General features: G+C 40.1%; 4 protein-coding genes across 5 annotated transcripts; 1 reads left to right on the top strand and 3 right to left on the bottom strand.

Moving 5' to 3' along the window:
• Positions 1-2,676: 2,676 nt before the first annotated feature.
• Positions 2,677-3,330, bottom strand: LOC134823643 (uncharacterized). Its single transcript, XM_063835178.1, has one exon. The coding sequence runs from the start codon at positions 3,328-3,330 to the stop codon at positions 2,677-2,679; it is 654 nt and encodes a 217-aa protein (XP_063691248.1).
• Positions 3,331-4,969: 1,639 nt separating this feature from the next.
• On the top strand, positions 4,970-23,317 carry LOC134822678 (tyrosine-protein kinase SRK2-like). Of its 2 annotated transcripts, none has more exons than XM_063833869.1 (12): positions 4,970-5,143; positions 5,334-5,455; positions 5,695-5,822; positions 19,387-19,507; positions 19,754-19,916; positions 20,310-20,423; positions 20,629-20,820; positions 20,935-21,068; positions 21,233-21,399; positions 22,011-22,107; positions 22,270-22,447; positions 22,678-23,317. In XM_063833869.1, coding segments are annotated over exons 1-12 (1,509 nt in total). In that variant the 5' UTR covers positions 4,970-5,052; the 3' UTR covers positions 22,680-23,317. The 2 variants fall into 2 exon arrangements, with proteins under 2 accessions (XP_063689939.1, XP_063689940.1); XM_063833870.1 differs by having other exon boundaries at positions 22,665-23,317.
• LOC134822680 (proteoglycan 4-like) lies at positions 14,905-16,263 on the bottom strand. Its single transcript, XM_063833872.1, has 4 exons — positions 16,141-16,263; positions 15,874-16,011; positions 15,376-15,756; positions 14,905-15,246 (listed from the first exon to the last, which is right to left on the bottom strand). The coding sequence occupies exons 1-4, from the start codon at positions 16,141-16,143 to the stop codon at positions 14,944-14,946; spliced, it is 825 nt and encodes a 274-aa protein (XP_063689942.1). The 5' UTR covers positions 16,144-16,263; the 3' UTR covers positions 14,905-14,943.
• Positions 16,290-18,709, bottom strand: LOC134822679 (proteoglycan 4-like). The gene is made up of 4 exons (XM_063833871.1): positions 18,615-18,709; positions 18,253-18,390; positions 16,867-18,117; positions 16,290-16,676 (listed from the first exon to the last, which is right to left on the bottom strand). Exons 1-4 carry the CDS (start codon positions 18,618-18,620, stop codon positions 16,572-16,574), a joined length of 1,500 nt encoding a protein of 499 aa, XP_063689941.1. The 5' UTR covers positions 18,621-18,709; the 3' UTR covers positions 16,290-16,571.
• Positions 23,318-23,784: the final 467 nt, after the last annotated feature.

Raw genomic sequence — 23,784 nt, 5'->3', positions numbered from 1 at the left:
CATTATTTTCAATATTTTTAATTTTAACACACGGGTCTTATCATGAGCGTGTGGTTAAGTTTTGAAATCTCCCCGTGGCCCCGTTATTGGCATCGCAGTGTTTACGTTGACGGACGTTACTCGTCTAAATTTCTCCGAAGTAGCGCGCGCTACTTTCTTTTCGAAATATTACATGGCCTGATGGCAAGTGCTACGAAGTAGCGCGCGCCGGGCTTGTAGCGCGATGCACTACTGGGTCGCGCGCGCATCAAATAATGCTTCTCGCAACCACTTCGGTAGATCGGCGAAATGCACCACTGTGCCTCACCGAGCTGCGAAGGATTGACATCGTGAATCAAGCGCCGGGCCAGTCCATTAATAATGGCCACGGTTTACAGCCAGTACTGCGCGATCAACGACCGGAATTATTCTGCTCCTGGAATTTTTGCTCTGTAGTAATTTTGTCATACGTTGTATGACCCGCCGCGCACGAAGTGCGCGGCTCCCCTGTATCGTCAGGGGGGTCGCAACGTGATACAATAGTAATTAATAAATTTGTAGCGCGATGCACTACTGGGTCGCGCGCGCATCAAATAATGCTTCTCGCAACCACTTCGGTAGATCGGCGAGATGCACCACTGTGCCTCACCGAGCTGCGAAGGATTGACATCGTGAATCAATTAATAAATGTGACATATAATTATAAAATAACAATTTAATTGTAAATAGACCCTGCGCGCGGCGTTTACAACCGCACCTAAAGATTTCTCAACAATGTGTGGCTGTGTGAGCGGCGGGCTGTGTATATATGGTTGCTCTAACCAGAGCCCTCTCGCTTGCAGTAGCGCGCGATCGCCGCGCCGTAGGCTGCAAAGGATATCTTCAACTTGTGAAACAAGCGCGTCACGCAGTACGCGTATACACATGGCTATGTAAATATATATGGTTGAATTTCGAATTTGAATTTATCTATGAATATAACATAATATGTATTGATTGTTTCGTGGTAAATACAAATTTTGTTTTTTTATTAATTAATTTCGTTTTTCTTATGTGAATTTTTTTAATTTATTAAAAAAATTTGGTCTTTCAAATATCAAATATAAGCGAAAATTATCAATTTTTCGTCCTTTTTACACACTTGCAATACACAGGAGGCCCTCATACGCCTTGAATTATAGTGCTGTACGGTGAATTTGTATTATTGGCGCTTATTACATTGACTGCAGGGGCTATTTCACAAGAAATAAACATGCATGCAGGTATGCGGATAGAACAACAGTGATTTCTCTCCGTGGAGACAGAGGTGCGAGAAAAAACATTGTTGATATAAACAGTCTAGATCTTAACTTGGAGCCACAAGGCTAAGGGTAATTTTTGATTGTTAAGGGAATTTTTTGAATTCTTAAAGGGTTGATTTTGTATAGGGTCATTGCTATATTATGTGTATATTGTTTGAATAATTTTATATATTATTATATTTGATAGGTCCCAATCTAATCGCACCCTAGCTACTACATGGCCAGAAGGAAATTATTTTAACTCTTTAAATATGTGAACAATGAGAGAACAGACGAGAGATAGTGGTTTACAGATTCTAGGCATTCAGAAGCACTGAAATCGAGTATAAGGATTCAGGATCTCGTGGTAGCTCTCGCCTCATCACAACTTCGGCATGAAGGCCCAGTGCCCAATATTGAGGCGTCTATCTAATTACATACATACATGCTACATGAAGAGGTCTCCTCCTAGTCGTTGGAGTGGCCTGCATCACACACATCTCTTCTACGGCGTAACATGTTCCTCCATTCCACTCGCTTTAGAGCCAACTGTTTTACTGCATCTCTGCTGATGTTATCGACACCTTTAAATTCAGCCGCATCCTCGAGTACACAGGCCATCCAGCCTTTGCGGGGTCGTCCTCTCAGTCTCTTTCCATAGTTTGGTTTCCAATCCAGTAAGAAACTGGGAAACCGCGTCTCTGGCATTCTGACAACATGTCCGTACCACCTTAGTCTAGCCGCACCAATGAAAGTTTCGATAGACTTAATTCCAGCACGCCTGAGAACTTCTTCATTGGAGACATGGAAGAACCACTTTATCTTCAAGATTCTTCTCAGGGAGGTCAGATGGAAGACCTCAAACCGTTTCATCTGCTTCTTTGTTGTGTTCCACACTTCAGCTCCATATAACATAATAGTAATAACAGCAGCCTTGTAGATACGGATCTTGGTGGGCGTTCTTATAGTTCAACTGTTCCATATTTTCCAAAGCTGATGGAACGCACCATTAGCACGCTGGATCCTGATGTCAAGATCTCGGTCAATGGTACCATCCCCACTGATGTTGGCACCAAGATAAACAAAGTTGCTGACCTGTTCAACAGGTTCTCCCTCCACTGTTAGCTTTATACTGTCTCTTTCGGTGTAAGGTCGCTGGGACGCACACTTGCTGATTGCCATGCATTGTGTCTTTTTAGCGTTGATCTTTAACCCAGCGTAAGAGGTGTAATAAGCTATAAGATCAGTGGACTCTTGCAGCCCTTCTTCAGTATTGTCCATCACTGCCAGATCATCAGCGTAGTCACTATCCATGATAACTTTTTCATCTGCACCCTTTAGTTCCTTTTGCAGTACAGCACCATCACTGATTGCCTTGTGAACCTCGGCCAAAAAGATTCCAAAGTTCAGACAAAAATTAAATACAGGAGGGCCCTGGATCACCCTGTCCACTGCCCGAGTTAACAGAGAACCAATCAATTTCACCATTAACCCTGACAGCACTCATGGTTCCGTTGAAGAATGCCTGAAAGATTCTAACATATTTCTCAGGAAGTCCATAGTGTCTTATGCTTGACCAAATAAACTCTCTTCTGATGGAATCAAACGCTGCCTTAAAATCAATGAAATTAACATAAAGTGGAATGTTAAACTCAATGCAGTTGTGAATAATGGTGCGGATGGAATAAATCTGATCAATCCATGAGCGGTTCCGTCTGAACCCACACTGATTTTCCCTAAGAAGACACTCCATTCCAACATCCAGCCTCTTAAGAAGAACCATTTGAAGAACCTTAGAAGACGTTGCCCTAAGAGTTATACCCCTATTATTGCAGCAGTATGAGGTGTCTCCCTTCTTTCCGATAACCACTATAACACCTTTAAGCCAATCCTCAGGGATCACCTCTTCCTCCCATACCTTTTTAAACAGTAGCTCTAGTTGGCCAACAAGAGCACTTCCACCATACTTAAGTTGTTCATTAGTTATCTCATCAACCCCTGCACTTTTGCAGTTCTTCAGTTTCTTTACAGCATAACTATTAACTAATCTCATCTCTAGAAGGAGGTCCATCAGAACAAGAAAGGTAGTCAAAATCTAATTGGCGGGTTGATATTGTAATTGTCTTGGACAAAAAGAATTATTCTCATTGATTTGTGTCTAACGCATGACAGGAAGACAATTTCACCTAACCATGTGCCAGGTGCCATCGTGTACTACGTGACGCTACTGTAAGGTCCCTGGTCAGAGCAAGAAGACGATGGTAGCCATGTGTCCAGAGAACTCAGTTATAACTATTATGGTGACCTACAGTAGAACAGAGGGCGCGACTGTTGATGAAAAATAAAACTATTATGACAGCCTTGGTGGAGCTATCGATTAGATACCAGCCCACAACCTACTATTTGTTGTAAGAGACTTAAATTCGCATGTCTTGTCATCACTCAGCAGAAAATCGAACATTGGACAGGGGTTTGGCTTCTTAAGGATATGCTATTGGAGCGACTGCTTGAAATCTCAAACACCATATTTTAGAAGCGAGGGGTAAACTCTTGACGTATCTATCCAATAAATAGTCATAGTCAATCGACTTCATCATTTGCAGGAATAAAAGGCGGAAATCTGTCAAGAAATCCGAAGCATATGGCAGCAGTGGCATAACAAAGGACCCCAGTGGTGTCACATTGCCTGTTGGCGCCCACGCTGTTTACTGGCATATCCTCTAAAATAACCTAATTTATTCAATTTTAGGTAGGGGTGCCAAAAGGGGAGGGCCCCAAAAGGGGAGGGGGGCGCCAATAGGAGAGCGCTTTTTCTGCGGGGGCGCCAACTGACTGAGTCGTCAGTCCCACCTGATCGATATCACTGTCCACACTGATTCTTGTACTCCTTCTTTGGCAATTTTAGGTAGGGGTGCCAAAAGGGGAGGGCCCCAAAAGGGGAGGGGGGCGCCAATAGGAGAGCGCTTTTTCTGCGGGGGCGCCAACTGACTGAGTCGTCAGTCCCACCTGATCGATATCACTGTCCACACTGATTCTTGTACTCCTTCTTTGGCAGAAGCCCTCATCTAGCTTGGAGATCAGGAACTCATTGGCGGTGGGAAAAAAGTTTTTTACTGGTTGATCAATAATCTCAATAAGTAATGTATGCATAATATATAAAGTAGTTGCACTGTTAAACCAAAATGGCTACTCAGGATCTAGTATATTAAAGATACGGATAACCATTAACCAAATACCATAATGAGTATGTTTTATGCTATTTGTTAATTTAATCAAAATTTTGTATTGTCTGGTAATTTAAAACACTGATCAACCAAGTTGCTAACATAGCATACTGTTGAAATACATCAAATTGTTATTATGAAGTAACAATTTTGTTAGTCAAAGTCCTGGTCCCAGCACTTTTTTTCCAGTCCTGGTCCTGTTCCCGGCTAAAAAAGCTGCCCGAGCCTTGTATAATGTATATGTGTAATGTGTATTAACTCTGTACTGATGGTCAGAAACCATTTTTACTTTTATCAGGAAAACATTGTGTTATGTGTCACACCTCATAAACATTAGCGTAATGATAGTGGCACATTCTAGTTAATTTAGGGCAAGAATAATTTGATAATAAATCGACAGAGTAACTTTTAAATCAGATATTCTCGTTAATTGTATGTATGATTTGTTTAAAGACCCAAGTAAAACACTTATTATTATTCAATGGTAGAAAAAAATGATTATGTGTGGTGCAACTGTAGCAAAATTCTATTTATGATGGTTTTGTTATAGAAAACAAATTTCAAGGAGTATGGGAAATTGCTGCTGTAAGGGGGCTAAGGAAGATATTTCCACCAAGGCTGTCGTTTACAGTGTCGATCCACCATCACAACCAGCACAAGGTAATGTTTGTCACAGGTATTTGGTTAATTTAACTGCTTAATTGTTTTTGGATATCAGGGAATACGTTTTCATGAACTAAAGCAACTAAAGGCGTACACTAAAAAAGGAGAGATAAATGAAATCAGGACAGATCAATATAATTCCCAACATTTTAAAAGTTTATCATAAAATGGCATTAATTATTTTCAGATGTGACTCCTCTGAATCCATATGTACATCAACCTCCTCCATCAGCATCTAAAGCTGTTCCCAATCACTACGTAGCACTGTACGACTATGAAACTGCAGTAGATTCGCTACCCTTCAGAAAAGTAAGATCATGATTCACGCACTACTCCACAGGTTTAATTGTATTGCTGGAATAGTTCTAAAATAAGATGGCTGGGTAATGCGCATCAATACTACTTATTACATTATAAAATTCAATTAATCCCGTATGTTCTATTGAAAATATTATCAATTCGATAATACACATCAAACAGTGACATATTATTTGTAACTTACCTCACCGAAGTTCTATCTACTATAATAATTATTAACCATTCAACAGTTCGATGAGTTCCAAATAATCGACTTCACGACAACTGACTGGTTCCTAGCCAGGAAGCTAACAGATAATACCGAGGGCTTTGTGCCTGCTTCTTACATAGCCGAATTCGGATCCCTTAAAACTTATCCGTGAGTTCAATTTGTTATAATTCATTGATGTGGCCCAGAAGTGAAGATATCGCCGATTAAGTGCTGGATCACGTATCTGCAAGATCTTAAAAGGGTAATAACTCGCTTAAATTACGAACAACCAACTTGAAATTTTGGGAAAGTACTTTTGTAAGCCGTGATTATTTGATCTATATTATTTGATAGATTTTAGATAGTATTGTGTAATAAGGCAAGTATTGTGTAATAAGGCAGTATTGTGTAATAAGGCAGTGGAAGTGGAACATCCAGTTCTAGTATGTGGTTAGGGAAAGTTAGAGAAAGAGAATACAATGGAGATTGTGGGTTGGACCTCACCTGGACGGACGAGAAACATGTCACTCTGGAGGAGAGACAATGGTTCTAGGAGAACTCAGACGTAAAGCCTTTGTGTAGATAGAGAGTCAAAGATAGATGTGAGTTCTAAACAAACTATGGATTCAGAGGTCATCAGACAGGAAGCTTTGGTAAAAAGATGAATAGTCGTAACACCTGGACTCGGGACAATGAAGCTTTAGTGGGAGATAAGACCAGCTGCCAAAGGTGTGAGCAGGGGCACGTGAGTCTGGTTAGAGAGGTCGGGTGAAAAACCACGGACAGGACATTATATAAGGTCCGGTGGAAAAGTCAGAAAGAGAGATAGAGTTTGCCCGATTCGAGGGCCATTCATGTAGGTTACTTTGGAGCCAGGACCTGTTACGTCAGGGTCCCGGAGAGAGCATTATCGTGGTCTGTAGTTAGTGAACTGTGCAGAGGACATGAGCAGTCTGGCTTAAGCGTAGAGAGAGTAGAGAGAATGAACTATAGTGGATTTGAGCCTGATATAAGGACGGTCAGCGAGGACTGAAAGTGTTATGTAAGTGTAGTTTAAGGGTAAGACTCCGTTAGAGACGGTTAACGATGGTTAACCGTGATAGGTAAAGGTAGAGTAAGGACAAAGGACGTGTGTTTTACAACTTAGATGTAGGGCGTCATAAGTCAGAGTAATTAGGATGTGTATTTTGTAGTAATTGGATTGTTAATCATTTTGTTTCTTACCCTTTTTTACCATCATTATTACTTTCGTTTTTGTTGTTCGTAACCTAAATTACTACAAATAATCTACGAATCTGAAGCAAGTGATGACTGCTTACAAATGGCGCGAACGGTAGGATCCTATTTTATTATAGGATAGATTGTTTGTAGTTTAATTAGGTAGAGGGGATATTACTCATTATTCAAGAGTGAATTGACTGGTGTGAGGAGTATAGTTACGTTATGTCGTAACAGTGTTGCCAGTCAGATTAGTGTCAGATTAGTTCAGTGCAAGAGCAGTAAATGAAGGTACGGTTAAGTGTGGAGTTTAAATGATATTTTTGGGTTTCTTTCATCATGGAGGGGAAGGGAGGTTAGATACCGGAGGGGCACAGGTTAGGAGGGGCTGAGGAGATATTTTGAGGAATAAATGTCAGTCCGTTGAGAGTTTATCGAGAGAGTGTTATGATTATTATCGAGGGGGGTACGTGAGCAGTTCATGGTTTACTGTTTCTTATTTTAAGTTTTAAGACGGCAGACTTGACATACTTTCAGCCACCAGAGCCTCAGTGGGAGTGGCTGCCTGCTGAATCGTTCTGTTGTGTGTCAGACTTGTTTTCTTTTTGTAGCGCTACGAATGTTTATATTATGGAAGATAGCGAGAGGGGGAGTTTGGAGAGGGGGAGTTTGGAGTGGGCGAGTGAGTTATTGGGGAGAGAGATGAAATTTATATAAATGAGACCCGGGTGATGCTAGCATTGGAAAGGGAGAGGGAGGTTATTCGGAGAGATGTAACGTCACTAGTGAATTTAAGCAGTGTATTGGTTTGAAAACGTGGTACATATTGAGTGCGTTTTATGTTTTGGGGGGTGCCAGGGTATGGTATTTTCTATGATGAAAGAAACTAGTTATAGTTATAGTACTGCTTTTTATGTGAAGAATGTGATGAATTAGTAGGTCGAATATTCGAATAGGATGATACGAAAGCAGTTTTGTAATTAAAGTCAAGATGTTACTGTGTGAGACACTGGTTTAATAATGAGAGTAAAAGCCGAGAAATACAGGGCTGAGAAATGTAACGGACAGGTGCGTATTGTATTGAGTGAGTGAAGTGCAGGATAGAAAGCTATGGTTGTATTGGTGGGCACTTGAAACATTTATATTAGTTGAAGTATAATATCGTGTTACGTCTGAGCCGTGTGTTTATTATGAAAGGGCACCTGGGGCTGAGCCATGATCTAAGTTTCATATAGAGTGGCTATCGTTAAATGTTCAGTTATAGTTTGCGAGTTTTATAAAGTATTCAGTTTCCTCTATTATACGAAGTAGCGGTTGCTCGGTCGTTTGCTTGTTTTGTTCGTTTTACATATGGATCCACTCGGAGACATGGTGGTGGCAATACTAGTAAAATTACTATTGGAGGTGGTGGTACTAGTGGTGACTAGTGGAATTACTATTGGAGGTGGTGGTACTAGTGGTGACTAGTGGAATTACTATTGGAGGTGGTGGTACAGTGGTGACTAGTGGAATTACTATTGGAGGTGGTGGTAATAGTGGTGACTAGTGGAATTACTATTGGAGGTGGTGGTACTAGTGGTGACTAGTGGAATTACTATTGGAGGTGGTGGTACTAGTGGTGACTAGTGGAATTACTATTGGAGGTGGTGGTACTAGTGGTGACTAGTGGAATTACTATTGGAGGTGGTGGTACTAGTGGTGACTAGTGAAATTACTATTGGAGCATGGTGAGATAGGAAAATAGTGGAATTACTATTAGAGCATGGTGAGAGAGGATAAATAGTGGAATTACTATTGGAGCATGGTGAGAGGTGATAAATAGGGGAATTACTATTGGAGCATGGTGAGAGGTGATGAATAGTGGAATTACTATTGGAGTATGGTGAGAGGTGACAATAGGGGAATTACTATTGGAGCATGGTGAGAGAGGATAAATAGTGGAATTACTATTGGAGCATGGTGACAGGTGACCATAGTGCGTGTAATTACTATTGGAGCATGGTGAGAGGTGATGAATAGTGGAATTACTATTGGAGTATGGCCTGGTGAGAGGTGACAATAGTGGAATTACTATTGGAGCATGACGAGAGGTGACAATAGTGGAATTACTATTGGAGCATGGTGAGAGGTGATGAATGGTGGAATTACTATTGGAGCATGGTGAGAGGGGATAAATAGTGGAATTACTATTGGAGCATGGTAAGAGCTGATAAATAGTGGAAATACTATTGGAACATGGTGATTGGTGACGGGTGAGAGTGGTATTAGAAATATACACATCGAGGCACTAGGAGATATTGCGGTGGCGATACTAGTGGTAATTATAAAGGTGCTGTTGGACCGTGGTGAGTACTGATATTGGAAGGAGACACGTAAATCAATTTGGAGATATTGGCATTGCAGTGGCAATACTAGTGGCAAATAGTGGAAATACTATTGGAACATGGCGAGTGGTGACAAAGCATTAACCATTATTCCAGGGTAAATCTAGAAGGAGAAACATTTGAAGGAGACACAAGGTGACATTGGATCGGAGGCATTGGATCGGAGACAGATTGGATGACATTGGATCGAAGACAGATTGGATGACAGATGGATTGGAGGTCGCATGGAAGCATGGATCGGAGACAGATTGGAGGACACATGGATTGGAGGTCACATAGAAGCATGAATCGGTGACTGATTGAATGACAGATGAATTGGAGGTCACGAAGAAGACACATGGAGACCTGTGAAGGAGACACGTGAGCACATTGGAAGAAGACACATGGAGACATTGGAAGAAGACACATGGAGACTTGTGAAAGAGACACGTGAGCACATTGAAAGAAGACACCTGGACACATTGGAAGAAGACACATGGCATTGGGAAGAGACATATGAAAACATTGGGAGGAAACACGTGGAGAGTCGGAGACCTGTGAAGAAGACACGTGAACATATTGGAAGAAGACACATGAAGACATTGGAAAAAGACACATGGAGACATTGGAAGGAGACACGTGAACACATTGGAAGAAGACACATGGAGAAATTGGAAGAAGACACATGGCATAGGAAAGAGACATATGAAAACATTGGGAGGAAACACGTGGAGACCTGTGAAGGAGACATGTGAATTGTGAACACATTGGAAGACACATACATAGACATTGGATGTAGACACATGGAGACATTGGGAAGAGACACGTGAAACATTAGAAGGAGACACGTGAAACATTAGAAGAAGACACATATATGGAAATCTGGAGGGAAGAACAGTACGATAATACAGGGGACTGTCCAAAATGTTGGAAAACGAGAAGAACGAAGACGGAGACCTGGTGGGAGAAGAAGAGAGAGATGGAGACAGATAATTAAGAGGAACACCAGTGGAACAAGAGAGATACACAGTTGAAGAAACAATGAAACGATGTTGGGAGGAGACCTGGAGACTTGGAGACTTACCAGGTTGTAAAAACATTCTAGTAGGAGCAGTTGAATCCAAAAGGTTTTACGGTATTTTTCCAACCTAAAAACGAAAAAATTTGATAGATGTGGAAGAGTATCGAATTTATAAAGTAAACTTAGACTGGATTGAATAACTATGGGGGATTATCATCCCCCAGGGGCGGTGGAGAAAAGCTGATCAATACATACCTGGAAATGAAGATAGGGAGCGAATCTAATCATCCGGAGAGGAGCTGCTCACCATATCATTTTGGATAGGAGGACTTGGAGTCGGAGTCGGAGCTGTCGGGGCAAAAGTACCCGACATAAAGTACAAAGAGTGGGGAAAAGTACCCGACATAAAGTACAAAGTGACACGAGGAGGAGGAGCAGGGGGATCGTCAGAAGAACTGATTTCGCCATGTTGTGCAGAGTCAGACATAATTAAGACGGAGTGAAGTAAGTCAAACATTATACTTATATAGACAATAGAACATAATATGAAGATGAACAGTGAATAGATGACCCGTCATGGTGTTCAAAAAGGAACAATTTTATTTGGTTCTGGGACAGAGTAATGAGTTTGGTAGAGTAAGAATTTTGAAAAGTGAGTTGAAGATAGTCTTGGAACGATAGTCTGTAGTACGAGATTTTCTATAAAGTTATTATATGCACTATCATAGTAAAGTTCTAAAAAAGCTCAGATTTTGTAAAGTTGTGTATGCCGTGAATATTTAGTGATTAGGAGCAAGCATGGAATAGAGTCTGTAGTACGAGATGTTCTATTAAATTATTATACTACATATTATAGTAAAGTTCTAAAAAAGATCATATTTTGTAAAGTTGTGTAAGCCGTGATTATTTGATCTATATTATTTGATAGATTTTAGATAGTATTGTGTAATAAGGCAAGTATTGTGTAATAAGGCAGTATTGTGTAATAAGGCAGTGGAAGTGGAACATCCAGTTCTAGTATGTGGTTAGGGAAAGTTAGAGAAAGAGAATACAATGGAGATTGTGGGTTGGACCTCACCTGGACGGACGAGAAACATGTCACTCTGGAGGAGAGACAATGGTTCTAGGAGAACTCAGACGTAAAGCCTTTGTGTAGATAGAGAGTCAAAGATAGATGTGAGTTCTAAACAAACTATGGATTCAGAGGTCATCAGACAGGAAGCTTTGGTAAAAAGATGAATAGTCGTAACACCTGGACTCGGGACAATGAAGCTTTAGTGGGAGATAAGACCAGCTGCCAAAGGTGTGAGCAGGGGCACGTGAGTCTGGTTAGAGAGGTCGGGTGAAAAACCACGGACAGGACATTATATAAGGTCCGGTGGAAAAGTCAGAAAGAGAGATAGAGTTTGCCCGATTCGAGGGCCATTCATGTAGGTTACTTTGGAGCCAGGACCTGTTACGTCAGGGTCCCGGAGAGAGCATTATCGTGGTCTGTAGTTAGTGAACTGTGCAGAGGACATGAGCAGTCTGGCTTAAGCGTAGAGAGAGTAGAGAGAATGAACTATAGTGGATTTGAGCCTGATATAAGGACGGTCAGCGAGGACTGAAAGTGTTATGTAAGTGTAGTTTAAGGGTAAGACTCCGTTAGAGACGGTTAACGATGGTTAACCGTGATAGGTAAAGGTAGAGTAAGGACAAAGGACGTGTGTTTTACAACTTAGATGTAGGGCGTCATAAGTCAGAGTAATTAGGATGTGTATTTTGTAGTAATTGGATTGTTAATCATTTTGTTTCTTACCCTTTTTTACCATCATTATTACTTTCGTTTTTGTTGTTCGTAACCTAAATTACTACAAATAATCTACGAATCTGAAGCAAGTGATGACTGCTTACACTTTAATTACCAAACAAAATTTCTCTAGAAACTTTGAAGTTCCTACCTGAAAGCGTTCTCACTTTTATGGTGCAAATAGTGAAAAAAAGGGAGTGGCGTGCCACACCCACTATAATTAATCAAATTTGACGAAACTTTCAGGAAATCTAAGTTTGACCCATATCTATATGCTATAATCTCTGAAATTTCTGTGCAATTCTAAGAAGAATTACGTGAGTTATTAAAGCGTTGCGTGTGGGCAGTTACTTCTGGGCCACCCTGTATAATATATATATAGATATTATCTCCTGTAACAATTAAAATATTATCATTATGCCTAGTGCATACATAATTTGACTTGTACAAATTACATGACTGGAGTACTAGTCAGTACTAAAATGTGTATCTTTGTTAAGTGATGAGTTTTGGTTATGCATACAAAAAAGATAAGACATGACCCAGAATAGTGAACCCTTTCATCCAGGGACAAAAGGAAATCGCGGCATGTACGGAATCGCGATTTTTCCCATTATTTGCGACAAATTTTATGTATAGTTTAATATACCGCGAAATTTAATTCGCGGTATCGCGAATTTTGGCCAAAATAACCGCGAAATCCTTTTGTCCCTGAGGCATCATGTAGCCGGTGGGCCCGACATGATACGACATATCTTGACACGTCGGGGTTTGTCGGGATTTGTCAGGGTTTGTCGGGGTTTGTCGGGGTTTGTCAGGGTTTGACGGGGTTTCCGGTTTGTCGAGCCTGGAGGCTTTTTTTTTTTTTTTTTTTTTTTTTTTTTTTTTTTTTGAGTCTCCTAACAAAAAGCCGAGACGGAGTCATCAAGCTTAACGTGGAAAAACACTACACAAGAAGGCCTCATGTAGCCGGTGGGCCCGAGGCAAAACCCCTCGACAAACCCCGACAAACCGCGTTTGTCGGGGTTTGTCGGGATATGTCGGGGTTTGTCGGGGTTTGTCGGGGTTTGTCGGGGTTTGTCGGGGTTTGTCGAGCCTGGAGGCTACATAATGCCTTCCCTGCTTTCATCCCATATTTAAACCCCATGCTCTAATCAATCATGTTTGCTTGCTAATCAAAGCTCACAGCAATATTATATGCATGCAAATAATACATTTTATAAGATCTCCCCTTATATACCTGGACATTGTAAAAAAAATTGGTGAAAAATATGGGCGTGGCCGGAGGACCACTAAGATGGTCGAGCTGGAACTTGAAATTTTCGTTGGTGGTTATTGAACCTAAGGATCAACAGATAAGAACATACTGGAAGATCATATTCAATAACATTTTGTTTTTATGAACCTACCTACTGGACAAGCATCAATATTACAGGTTTTAGATTCCTCAGCTTTTCCAACACAACCAGTTCCTCCGTTTGATGGAGCAGGATTATTGCAGGTTCTATTCCGGGTCTGGGTTCCTCCACCACAGCTCGCTGTACAGACCGTCCAGTCTCCATACACAGTCCAACCACCGTCAACTGAATTCATCAGACTTCAGACATGTTTATTGTTTAATGTTGATCAAAGATGGAACAATACCATCACTTAAATAACCCATAAATACAAGTAGATAAAGCTATAAAGTATCATATAAAAGCTGCTTACCTGTTTTGCCAACAAGTCTGTACTTAACATCAACGTAAGTGGTGGGCAATGGCTTGTCATGCCGTAGACTAACCAACACTAAGTTCACACCATAACGTTTAATATTGTTCAAAAACTTCACCAAAGTTCCTGTACCACACTTGGATAAGTCAGCATCTGTAACATTGTTGACTTTTGCTAGGGTATTCGAGTACAAATCCCAAGTGATGGTAGCGAATTGGTTATTGAGGGTGTTTTCATCAAAACAGATTATTTGGAGGTTGTTTGTCATCATGTCTAGCATAAGGGACGATTGCGTGATTTTGCTTCCGGATACAAAGTACTCCATTGAGACAGCAGCTTTTTGAATATGGTTTTTGTAGAGTAGCACATCTAAAGTGAAGAATAATCCAGCAAGTAAGTCTGCCTTTTTAGCGAATTTAACTTCTACTACAGTTGTTGCAGGATTAAAAGTGGTTGGATTGAAGTTAGAGGGAGGTCCTTTCTTGTTTTGGTAGATTTCGTCAGGGTTCAACCAATCTGTGATGTTTTGGCTACGTTGCTTTATCTAATTTATTTTGACAATAATTAAAAGCATCAAGCATCAAGATAGAGGAATATAGTTTAGGTGGAATTTTGTTAAGAATAAAATGTATAGTACCTTGAGCGATGGTAAATTTATAGACAAAAAGCAGCACAATCAAAAACAACAATTTTACCATGGCCAAATTTCAGTAATAGCGGGGGAAAGTGAGGTAACGATAAAATTTGAAACTATAAACTATTATATAAACTCTCTTTCCCTCACTGCAGTCTTTAGAGCTGTAAATTTAATTAAATCAATTAATAAATTTTATAACAACCCATTGTAAATTCTTTACGAACCTAGAGTGTAAATGACAAGTTCGAAGGACACAAAAGATATTGACACCTTCTGGTGTTGTTCATCGCTGCGTAATTTAATCATGGTCTAATTTCCTGGCTGTTTAATCCTTTGTGGCTTTAAACAGAGGTTTCTTGATTTCGCTGGCCTTTGTTCAAGATCACGGTCCTAATCATAAAGTGTATACTAGATTCTAGAATCTAGATGTTTTATATATTCTGTGATTTGTTTTCGAGATCATCTCATGATTTATTAAGTTGTTATTTTTGGATCAAGAAAACAAAAGCTAACGTAAATCTTCAAAACATAAAATATTATCGATTAGTTTAAGGGATATCAGTGACGAGATCATCGTCACAGCGACCGCAACTCTTCCGACAGTAAATGGTGGCGATGTCTTCTTCCAAGCAGAGGGAAGGTGTTCCCGCGCAGTAATCCCACTTATCCTCACATGAATTTGGTGTAGGAGCTGGAGTAGGAGCCGGAGTGGGGACCGGAGTGGGGGCCGGAGTGGGGGCTGGTGTTGTCGGTTCTGGGGTAGGTTCTGGTGTCGGTGGGGAGTCGGGACATTCCGGAACATTTTCTGGCCAGTCACAAACTTGCTCACTTTCGTTGAACCACAACCCATCCTGAAATTGTTACTTATAAATAAGCTACTTGGTAAGTGCTAAATAATTTAAACGGATAGTAAAATAATTCCGATGCACGATGTGATAAGTTACAATTAAGAAAATGTTGTTTCGGGAATTGGGACTAACCGGGCATGGCATGTGGAACTTTCTGCCTCTGTAGCATCTGTAATACATGTTACAGTTATATCTGTCCAGATACCTTCCCTCTCCAGGACATTCAAACTCTCGTGCAGGGGTGGTTGGCTCCGGGGTGGTTGGCTCCGGGGTGGTTGGTTCTGGAGTGGTTGGTTCTGGAGTGGTTGGTTCTGGAGTGGTTGGTTCTGGAGTGGTTGGTTCTGGAGTGGTTGGTTCAGGGGTGGTTGGTTCTGGAGTTGTTGGTTCAGGAGTGGTTGGTTCAGGAGTGGTTGGTTGAGGTGTAGGTTTTGGTGTTGGGGGAGATTCAGGACACTCAGGAACATTTTCGGGCCAATCACAAACTTGCTCACTTTCGTTGAACCACAGTCCGTCCTGAAATATCTCAAATTATGAACAAGTCATTCGCTCGAAAGTGGACTGTAAATACCAGTAATATACCACAATTTTAAAGTCTTAAAGATAATAACCATGAAGCTTCATGGAACTTACCGGGCAGGGCATATGGAATACTCTACCGGCATAACATCTGTAATACATATTACAGTTCTCTACATCAAGATACCTTCCCTCTCCAGGACAGTCGAAACTTGTCCCCAGCTGGACCAGCGCTAGAATCAGCAAAACAATCTGGGGGATATATCTGTGAAATAATAACCCAACTAAATTAAGTTGGAATTACAACTGTTTGTATAAATTTTAAAACTAATGCTCCTTGCGGTAAAAGAAAACATATAACCTCACAGAAAAAGTACTTACCATAGTCAAGATTTCGATGCTGAATGTGGCGAATCTTCGAAAATGAGAGCCTCCTTGGATCTTCAGAGGATAAAAGATTAAATTTAAACTGACGTGTACCGACTGCTGTCTCTGATAAACAGCTATAACTCAATTTGACTTGCTAACACGTCTCCTGCGCATCTGGTCAACCGTTAAAACGAGATTATCTGATTAACCAAATGGTTATACTTTACGGCACTACTACCTATTGTTTCTAAGCCGGTTTCTCATGTAGATAGACACGCCCATCTAATTATGAATGATAAAGAATTCTACCGACGACATCGGGCCTTTGAAAAGTTCTTGGGCGTAATAAAATTTACGAGCTTTTGGTTAGAAAAAAGTAAAATGTTAATCTTCAGTTATTTAATTTAAATTCAATCATAAGCTGATGTCACCACATTGCTTCACTAGTGGCAAATATTGCAAGTTTTCTTGCAGTGCTTTGTCTTCTTTTTGTGGGTACACATAAACTTTGATCTACCGGCACACACAGTCGGCCATTCATCAACGCACTGAAACAATTTAGAAAATTACTCGGTTTTCACAGAATTGAGATTTGAAAAAATAGCCAAGCTGAAATCGTCGTGCATTATAATTTATATAATAATTTTTTAACTGAAACATAATGACGTATGATGACGATTTCAATCCGGAGAATCGGCCCGAACAGCTATGCAAATTTTGTTACTTTTATTTACCAACCTTGACCTCCATGTCGCTTGTAGGTTTGGGAGAAGAAGTTGGTTCTGGAGTGATGGGTTCTGGAGTGGTTGGTTCCGGGGTTATTGGTTCTGGAGTGGTTGGTTCAGGGGTGGTTGGTTCTGGAGTGGTTGGTTCAGGAGTGGTTGGTTCTGGAGTGGTTGGTTCAGGGGTGGTTGATTCTGTAGTGGTTGGTTCTGGAGTGGTTGGTTCTGGAGTGATTGGTTCTGGAGTGGTTGGTTCTGGAGTGGTTGGTTCAGGGGTAATTGGTTCTGGAGTGGTTGGTTCCGGGGTGGTTGGTTCCGGGGTGGTTGGTTCTGGAGTGGTTGGTTCTGGAGTGGTTGGTTCAGGGGTGGTTGGTTCTGGAGTGGTTGGTTCAGGGGTGATTGGTTCTGGAGTGGTTGGTTCAGGGGTGGTTGGTTCTGGAGTGGTTGGTTCTGGAGTGGTTGGTTCTGGAGTGGTTGGTTCAGGGGTGGTTGGTTTTGGAGTGGTTGGTTCAGGGGTGATTGGTTCTGGAGTGGTTGGTTCAGGGGTGGTTGGTTCTGGAGTGGTTGGTTCCGGGGTGGTTGGCTCCGGGGTGGTTGGTTCTGGAGTGGTTGGTTCTGGAGTGGTTGGTTCAGGGGTGGTCGGTTCTAAAGTGGTTGGCTCCGGGGTGGTTGGTTCCGGGGTGGTTGGTTTTGGAGTGGTTGGTTCTGGAGTGATTGGTTCTGGAGTGGTTGGTTCTGGAGTGGTTGGTTCTGGAGTGGTTGGTTCCGGGGTGGTTGGTTCTGGAGTGGTTCGTTCCGGGGTGGTTGGTTCTGGAGTAGTTGGTTCTGGAGTGGTTGGTTCTGGAGTGGTTGGTTCCGGGGTGGTTGGTTCTGGAGTGGTTGGTTCAGGGGTGATTGGTTCTGGAGTGGTTGGTTCAGGGGTGGTTGGTTCTGGAGTGGTTGGTTCCGGGGTGGTTGGCTCCGGGGTGGTTGGTTCTGGAGTGATTGGTTCTGGAGTGGTTGGTTCTGGAGTGGTTGGTTCTGGAGTGGTCGGTTCAGGGGTGGTTGGTTCTGGAGTGGTTGGCTCCGGGGTGGTTGGTTCTGGGGTGGTTGGTTCTGGGGTGGTTGGTTCTGGAGTGATTGGTTCTGGGGTGGTTGGCTCTGGAGTGGTTGGTTCAGGGGTAGGTTTTGGAGTGGGTGCAGGGGTAGGTTCGGGTGTTGGTAAACATTCTGGCACATTCGAAGGCCAGTCACAATATCCTGTTCTTTCGTTAAACCATGTTCCTTCCTGTGATTACAAAAGTCATATTATGACTTTGCAAAGATAACACCGGTTTCATTTTCAATCCGGTAGGAATTAAGAAATCCACTATAATAATTAGGTTTGTAATTGATTTTGATTACTCGGGAAAAGGCTACCCACCGCGCAAGACATGTCGAAGATACCATTCTGATTGCAGACCCAATATCTTGTACAATCCTCGTGGTTCCGGAATGTGCCTAAGTCGGGACATTCGAACCCGGATGTTATGTGGCACAGTGGTAGGAGTAACAGGAGTATCTGTGGAGAAACATAGGGCTGATTAATGAGCACTGAGAAATTCAGAAATACAGGATTGATTAATTTGCACTACAAAACATTGCAAATTTGCTGACATTGTTCAGCTATATCACCATACACATTTTAAAAATTCAGATTTTTTAATACATTAGTTTGGTTATATTAACATAAAAATGTATTTGACGTCACAATTCAAAATAAGGCTGCAATAAAAAGCCATTTACCATCATGATAGCGTTTATTAAGAAGTTTGTCTGAAAAAGCTAACGATTGAATTTACTACAACCAAAAAATTGAAGATTTCTGCAATAGACCTGGTGAATAGAAGTCTTTTAAAATTTGAACAAAGCCAGACAGACTATGAACACTTTTAATTTAATTTGGCTTGTTAATGGGTTATAACCTTGACCTTCTGGTGCACTGTTCAGGATGATTATTTGATTAAAACCTCAAATAAACGTGCTATTTTACTGTACATGAAATTTAACGGAGTTACATAAGATATGGAAGTTACCTTGCTTGGTAATTTTGTGGCGTACTTTTTAATGCGGCCCGTCGAAATCACTTTAATGGTAAACCAATATTTTCTGGCGTAAAGTATTTCTCTCTGATTATCTAAGAAGAATATATAATTTTTTGTGACTTATTTAATTTACTATGAGCTCAGAATATATCCATTTCTGATGTTTTGCTTTTAACCCATAAAATATAACAAACGTAATATTGTACATATTATAGCGAACAGTATTTTTGGTGATTCAGTAGTCATGGACGCAGGACTTTAAGATCAATCTACAATTTATAAATTTGATTTTGATTAGAAAAGGGACTACTAAGCTATATTTATCTGCACCGCTTTGTTGGCCAGTATCAACCCCATTTTTGGGAATTTGGTCGCTTATACGGCCTAAGCGGTATACAAATAAAGCGTTATTATTATTATCATTACGAATAATAGATAATGTTTCCTAATATCAATCCCTTCCTTCATTTCAGATGGTATTTCGAAGTGTTGAGCAGGAAAGATGCGGGTGTGATGTTGAACAAGAGTGTTGACGGTTCTTATCTGGTCAGACCCAGTGAGACTAAGCCCGGTTGTTTCTCGCTGTCTGTTAAGGTAATTAAGTGTTCTGCTTGTTGTTTCAGTAAAATGAAGGCGATGAACAAATTTTAATGCTTCGGAAAAAAAAACATTGTCGTATTTTTCCAGCACCGAAACCGAAATAACGAAATTGGGCACTTTTGAGAATGCAATGCAAGGTTTCAATAGAAACTAGAAAGCCTTCTTGCCAAAGCTACGTAGATTTTGTTCAATAATAAAAGTGTCTGAATGTGATTTAAAAGAACAGTTATTCTTGCGAAGGTTCCTGAGATGTCGAAGCAAACAGATGATCCGAACAAGAAGCCTAACAGCATCAAACATTACATCATCCGACACAGTAAAGAGAATAACACTTTCTTCATCCGACAACAAATGCCGTTTAAGTCTATTGCTGAGCTCCTGGAGTTTTTTAAAAGCAATAAAGGTATGATCTTCTTATCTTCTTATCTTCTTATCTTCTTATCTTCTTATCTTCTTATCTTCTTATCTTCTTATCTTCTTATCTTCTTATCTTCTTATCTTCTTATCTTCTTATCTTCTTATCTTCTTATCTTCTTATCTTCTTATCTTCTTATCTTCTTATCTTCTTATCTTCTTATCTTCTTATCTTCTTATCTTCTTATCTTCTTATCTTCTTATCTTCTTATCTTCTTATCTTCTTCCATTAAACTGTTGGAGCTTTTCTCATCTGTCAGCAAGCTCAAATTATATTATATATTTTCTACTGTGCACGATTACCGTAAAAGGTACGTATATCGTAACTTTTTATCCCTTAATGTGTTAGTTGCTTCCTGGTGGCTGATTATTATTTTTCCAGATCAGCTTGGATATCAACTAACCGAGGCTGCTAAGCCTCTCTCATCGCTCCCTGACCTGGTTGTCAAAACCTGGGAGATTGATCCTAAAGATATACAACTCGGAGCTGAACTTGGTCAGCAACTTTTATTTGAATTTCTCTGTCTTTTAACAGAAATGCTTGGCCGGATATTTTTGAGTTAAATGTTTTTAATACTGCCGAGATTACTCATGGATAAATGGTTGCTATTAAAAAGTTAAAACAGGGTTTGTATAAAGCTTACTTTAACATTTGACAAAATAAGTTAAAATAAGATAAAATAAGTTAAATTGTTTCTCAGGTCACGGAGCCTTCGGTATGGTATACAGAGGAACCCTCAAGGGACAAACCCAAGTTGCTATCAAGACCTTCAAACCTGGTACCATGGACACAGAGGCATTCCTTGAGGAGGCTGATCTGATGAAGAAGTTGAGACATAAGAACATCCTGAGTTTGTTGGCTATTCAGACCAAGGCGGAACCCATTATGATCAGTTAGTTTCCAGTTTTAATTTCCATAAGATAAACTCACATTTTAAAAACTCAAGGTCGCGTATTCAAAGAATAGTTCAGAATTCCCTGAACTAGCTTAAATTCATCCATTTCAGTTACTGAGTTGATGGGAAACGGGGCCCTGCTGGATTACGTGAGGAAACCTGCTACTAAACAAATTTTGAAGGTTAAGGATCAAATTGATATGGCTGCTCAGTGTGCGGATGGAATGGCTTACCTTGAAATATCTGTAAGTACTGTTAGCGAATTGTTGCACGGCATAAAACCTCGAACTATTGACTTGTTGTTGTGGTCATAAATGTTTCCAGTGAGATTGAGTTGAAATAATTAAATCTGAAATCACTTCAGAGAGTCAGTCAGGGTTGAAATATTCAAATCACAAATCCCCCTCAGGGTTTTATCCACAGAGATCTAGCGGCTCGTAACGTCCTGGTAAACGAATCTAGACAGTGTAAGATCGCTGATTTTGGTCTGAGTAAGCTTGACGAGGAGTACACTGCTAGTAATACCACTAGATTCCCTGTCAAATGGACAGCTCCAGAGGCTGCTCTCTACGGAAAGTGAGCTGATAACTCTTAAGCTGATTTTTATTTTTACCTGCACAAAGTACAAGTTTCGTGGAAAACCTCCTGTTCTTTCAGCTTTTTATTTGCTAAAATTAACGTTATGAACCCGCTGCCAATAATTTTAATAATGTTAAATCTTTTACTTCCCCATTTATATGACTGCATAATGCATATATTATATGTTATAAGTGTATAAATAGAAAATGTAAATAGTTGTAATTTATTTGACGGAATGATACACTTTTATATTATATGCGATGAGCCCATTGGAATTCCTATCATGAATGATCACCAGCCCCGGTACAATTCAAACTTTGAGTAAATCTCAATGAGTATGTGTATCATGTACCAAGTGTGCAACTATGTATCAAGTGTGCAACTATCGCAAGGAACAGCTTTTATCTTAAATAAATACATCCATATTAAGTACTTCCAATATATAAGAGCTACAGCATAATGTAGGATCAAAATATGCAAGCAATAGCAGCTTGATGTGCGCTCTGGTCCATGATCTGTATATTGTGGGTTTGAAAGAGAGTCCCTATGTTGAGACTGATTGGAACTCTATAATTTATGATGTTTTGCTAACACAGTTTATTAATCAGCTACAGTATTAAGTCCGACGTGTGGTCATTTGGAGTGCTGCTTTACGAGATAATAACCTTTGGAAGAGTCCCCTACCCCGGCAAAAACAACAAAGAGGTCGGATACATTTTCATAATGTGAACCATTCTGTAATTAGTTTTGGGAGAAAAACGTGTCAAACAGATATTGGTTATTATATGTATATTTGTGATTTATATTAACTATTATTACCTCTGCACAACATTTGATATCCGTTGTGTTTTACTCTCACTTGACCAGGTACTTGACATGTTAGAAACAGAGGCTCGGATGGAGAAGCCCAACAATTGTCCAGATGCATATTACGGTCTGATGATGACGTGTCACAAGCAGGACCCTAATGATAGGCCCACTTTCGAGACACTCAAGTTCCAGCTCGAGGACTACTTCTTCGGTACAACGGACAGGGAATATCAATGTGAGTAGGCCAGTTAAATTATCATACCTTTATTTTAAGAAACACGATATGTTGATAATATCTCTGCACCGCCAATCATGGTATGGGGCCGAAGATCAGGGCCCGAAAATTTTTTAATTTTTTATATCGAAGAAATGAATGTTATGGCCCTCCTGATTGTCGTCCTTACTAATATTATTTATTTATAATATTAATTATGCTATCTTCTTACTTACAGGAACCATTTTCAGAAGGATTAGAGAAGTGTAAATAGATTACAATGGCGATAAATAAAGCATGGCCAAACCGCAATTCAGAAAGTTACGTTTGAGTTTTCTGCGGTATTCGCAGAATCATCGATTCAAACTCGATATTTTGAAGTGTTTTTTTACGCAGATAGAGTTTTGTGACAGAATTTGAGAATTTCAGTTCATCTTGAATACAAGTTTTGAACTGTCGGCAAGATACTGACGAGTGGCGACTTGTGTTAGTCTACGAGTTGTGGAATTTATAGAAATTCAGTTTGTTTTGTGTGTCAAAATGTTTGTGACGAAATTAAAAATGTCCGTTCAATTCAAGATATTATGTAACAAAGTTGTCATTTACATTCAAACATTCATTACAGCTTCGTTTTGATTTCATAAAGTATTAGTTTTTAACTTTTTGAAAAAAGGTTCATCATATTTTATAACCATAGTTTTCTAAATAAGAATATTTTGATTGTGTTGACCGATTTTACAGCATGTAATTTGCATTTTACCTTGTCGATTATACCTGTTTTATTTGCAAAGTGGTATCTCAGCAAATTTTAACACAATTTCAAGATTTAATTAAATCTTTGATTGATTAGTTTTAGTTGATGTTGGTTTTTAATTTTACTTACTTACAGAATTGCTATTTTCTTTCTACAAAAATACCGCATTTTTCTTATTTTTCTAGCCAGGGCTAATAAGCAGTAAGCACTAGTCAGCCCATTACCAATACAATACAATGAATTAAGTGTGAAACTCACATAGAATACACAGAGTCACAGTGTGCACTGACACTGGAGTATGTAAAGTCAGTAGGAAGATAGTGAAACTTAATGTTGAGTAGATTTCGTAGGAAGAACAACTAGCACTAGATGTATGTTAGTGTTCGCGACTAACCAAGAGGTCATAGACAGATCATGTACTCCACACAAGTTGGTTCTTTGGTTGATTCACGATGTCAATCCTTCGCATCTCGCTGATCTGCATCTGTGGTTGCGAGAAGATGCGCGGCACGGCCCATTAGTGCATTGCGCTACAAGTGAGTTGGTCATGTGTCATGTTTACATACGTGATACGTATTACTATCTTACTATCCTCGTTGAAATT

Source organism: Bolinopsis microptera, chromosome 11, assembly GCF_026151205.1.
Source record: "Bolinopsis microptera isolate Bmic1 chromosome 11, MBARI_Bmic_1.0, whole genome shotgun sequence".
Taxonomy (NCBI): domain Eukaryota; kingdom Metazoa; phylum Ctenophora; class Tentaculata; order Lobata; family Bolinopsidae; genus Bolinopsis; species Bolinopsis microptera.
Note: the sequence above shows the minus strand (reverse complement) of the source record. Positions and strands in the feature narration are given on the sequence as shown.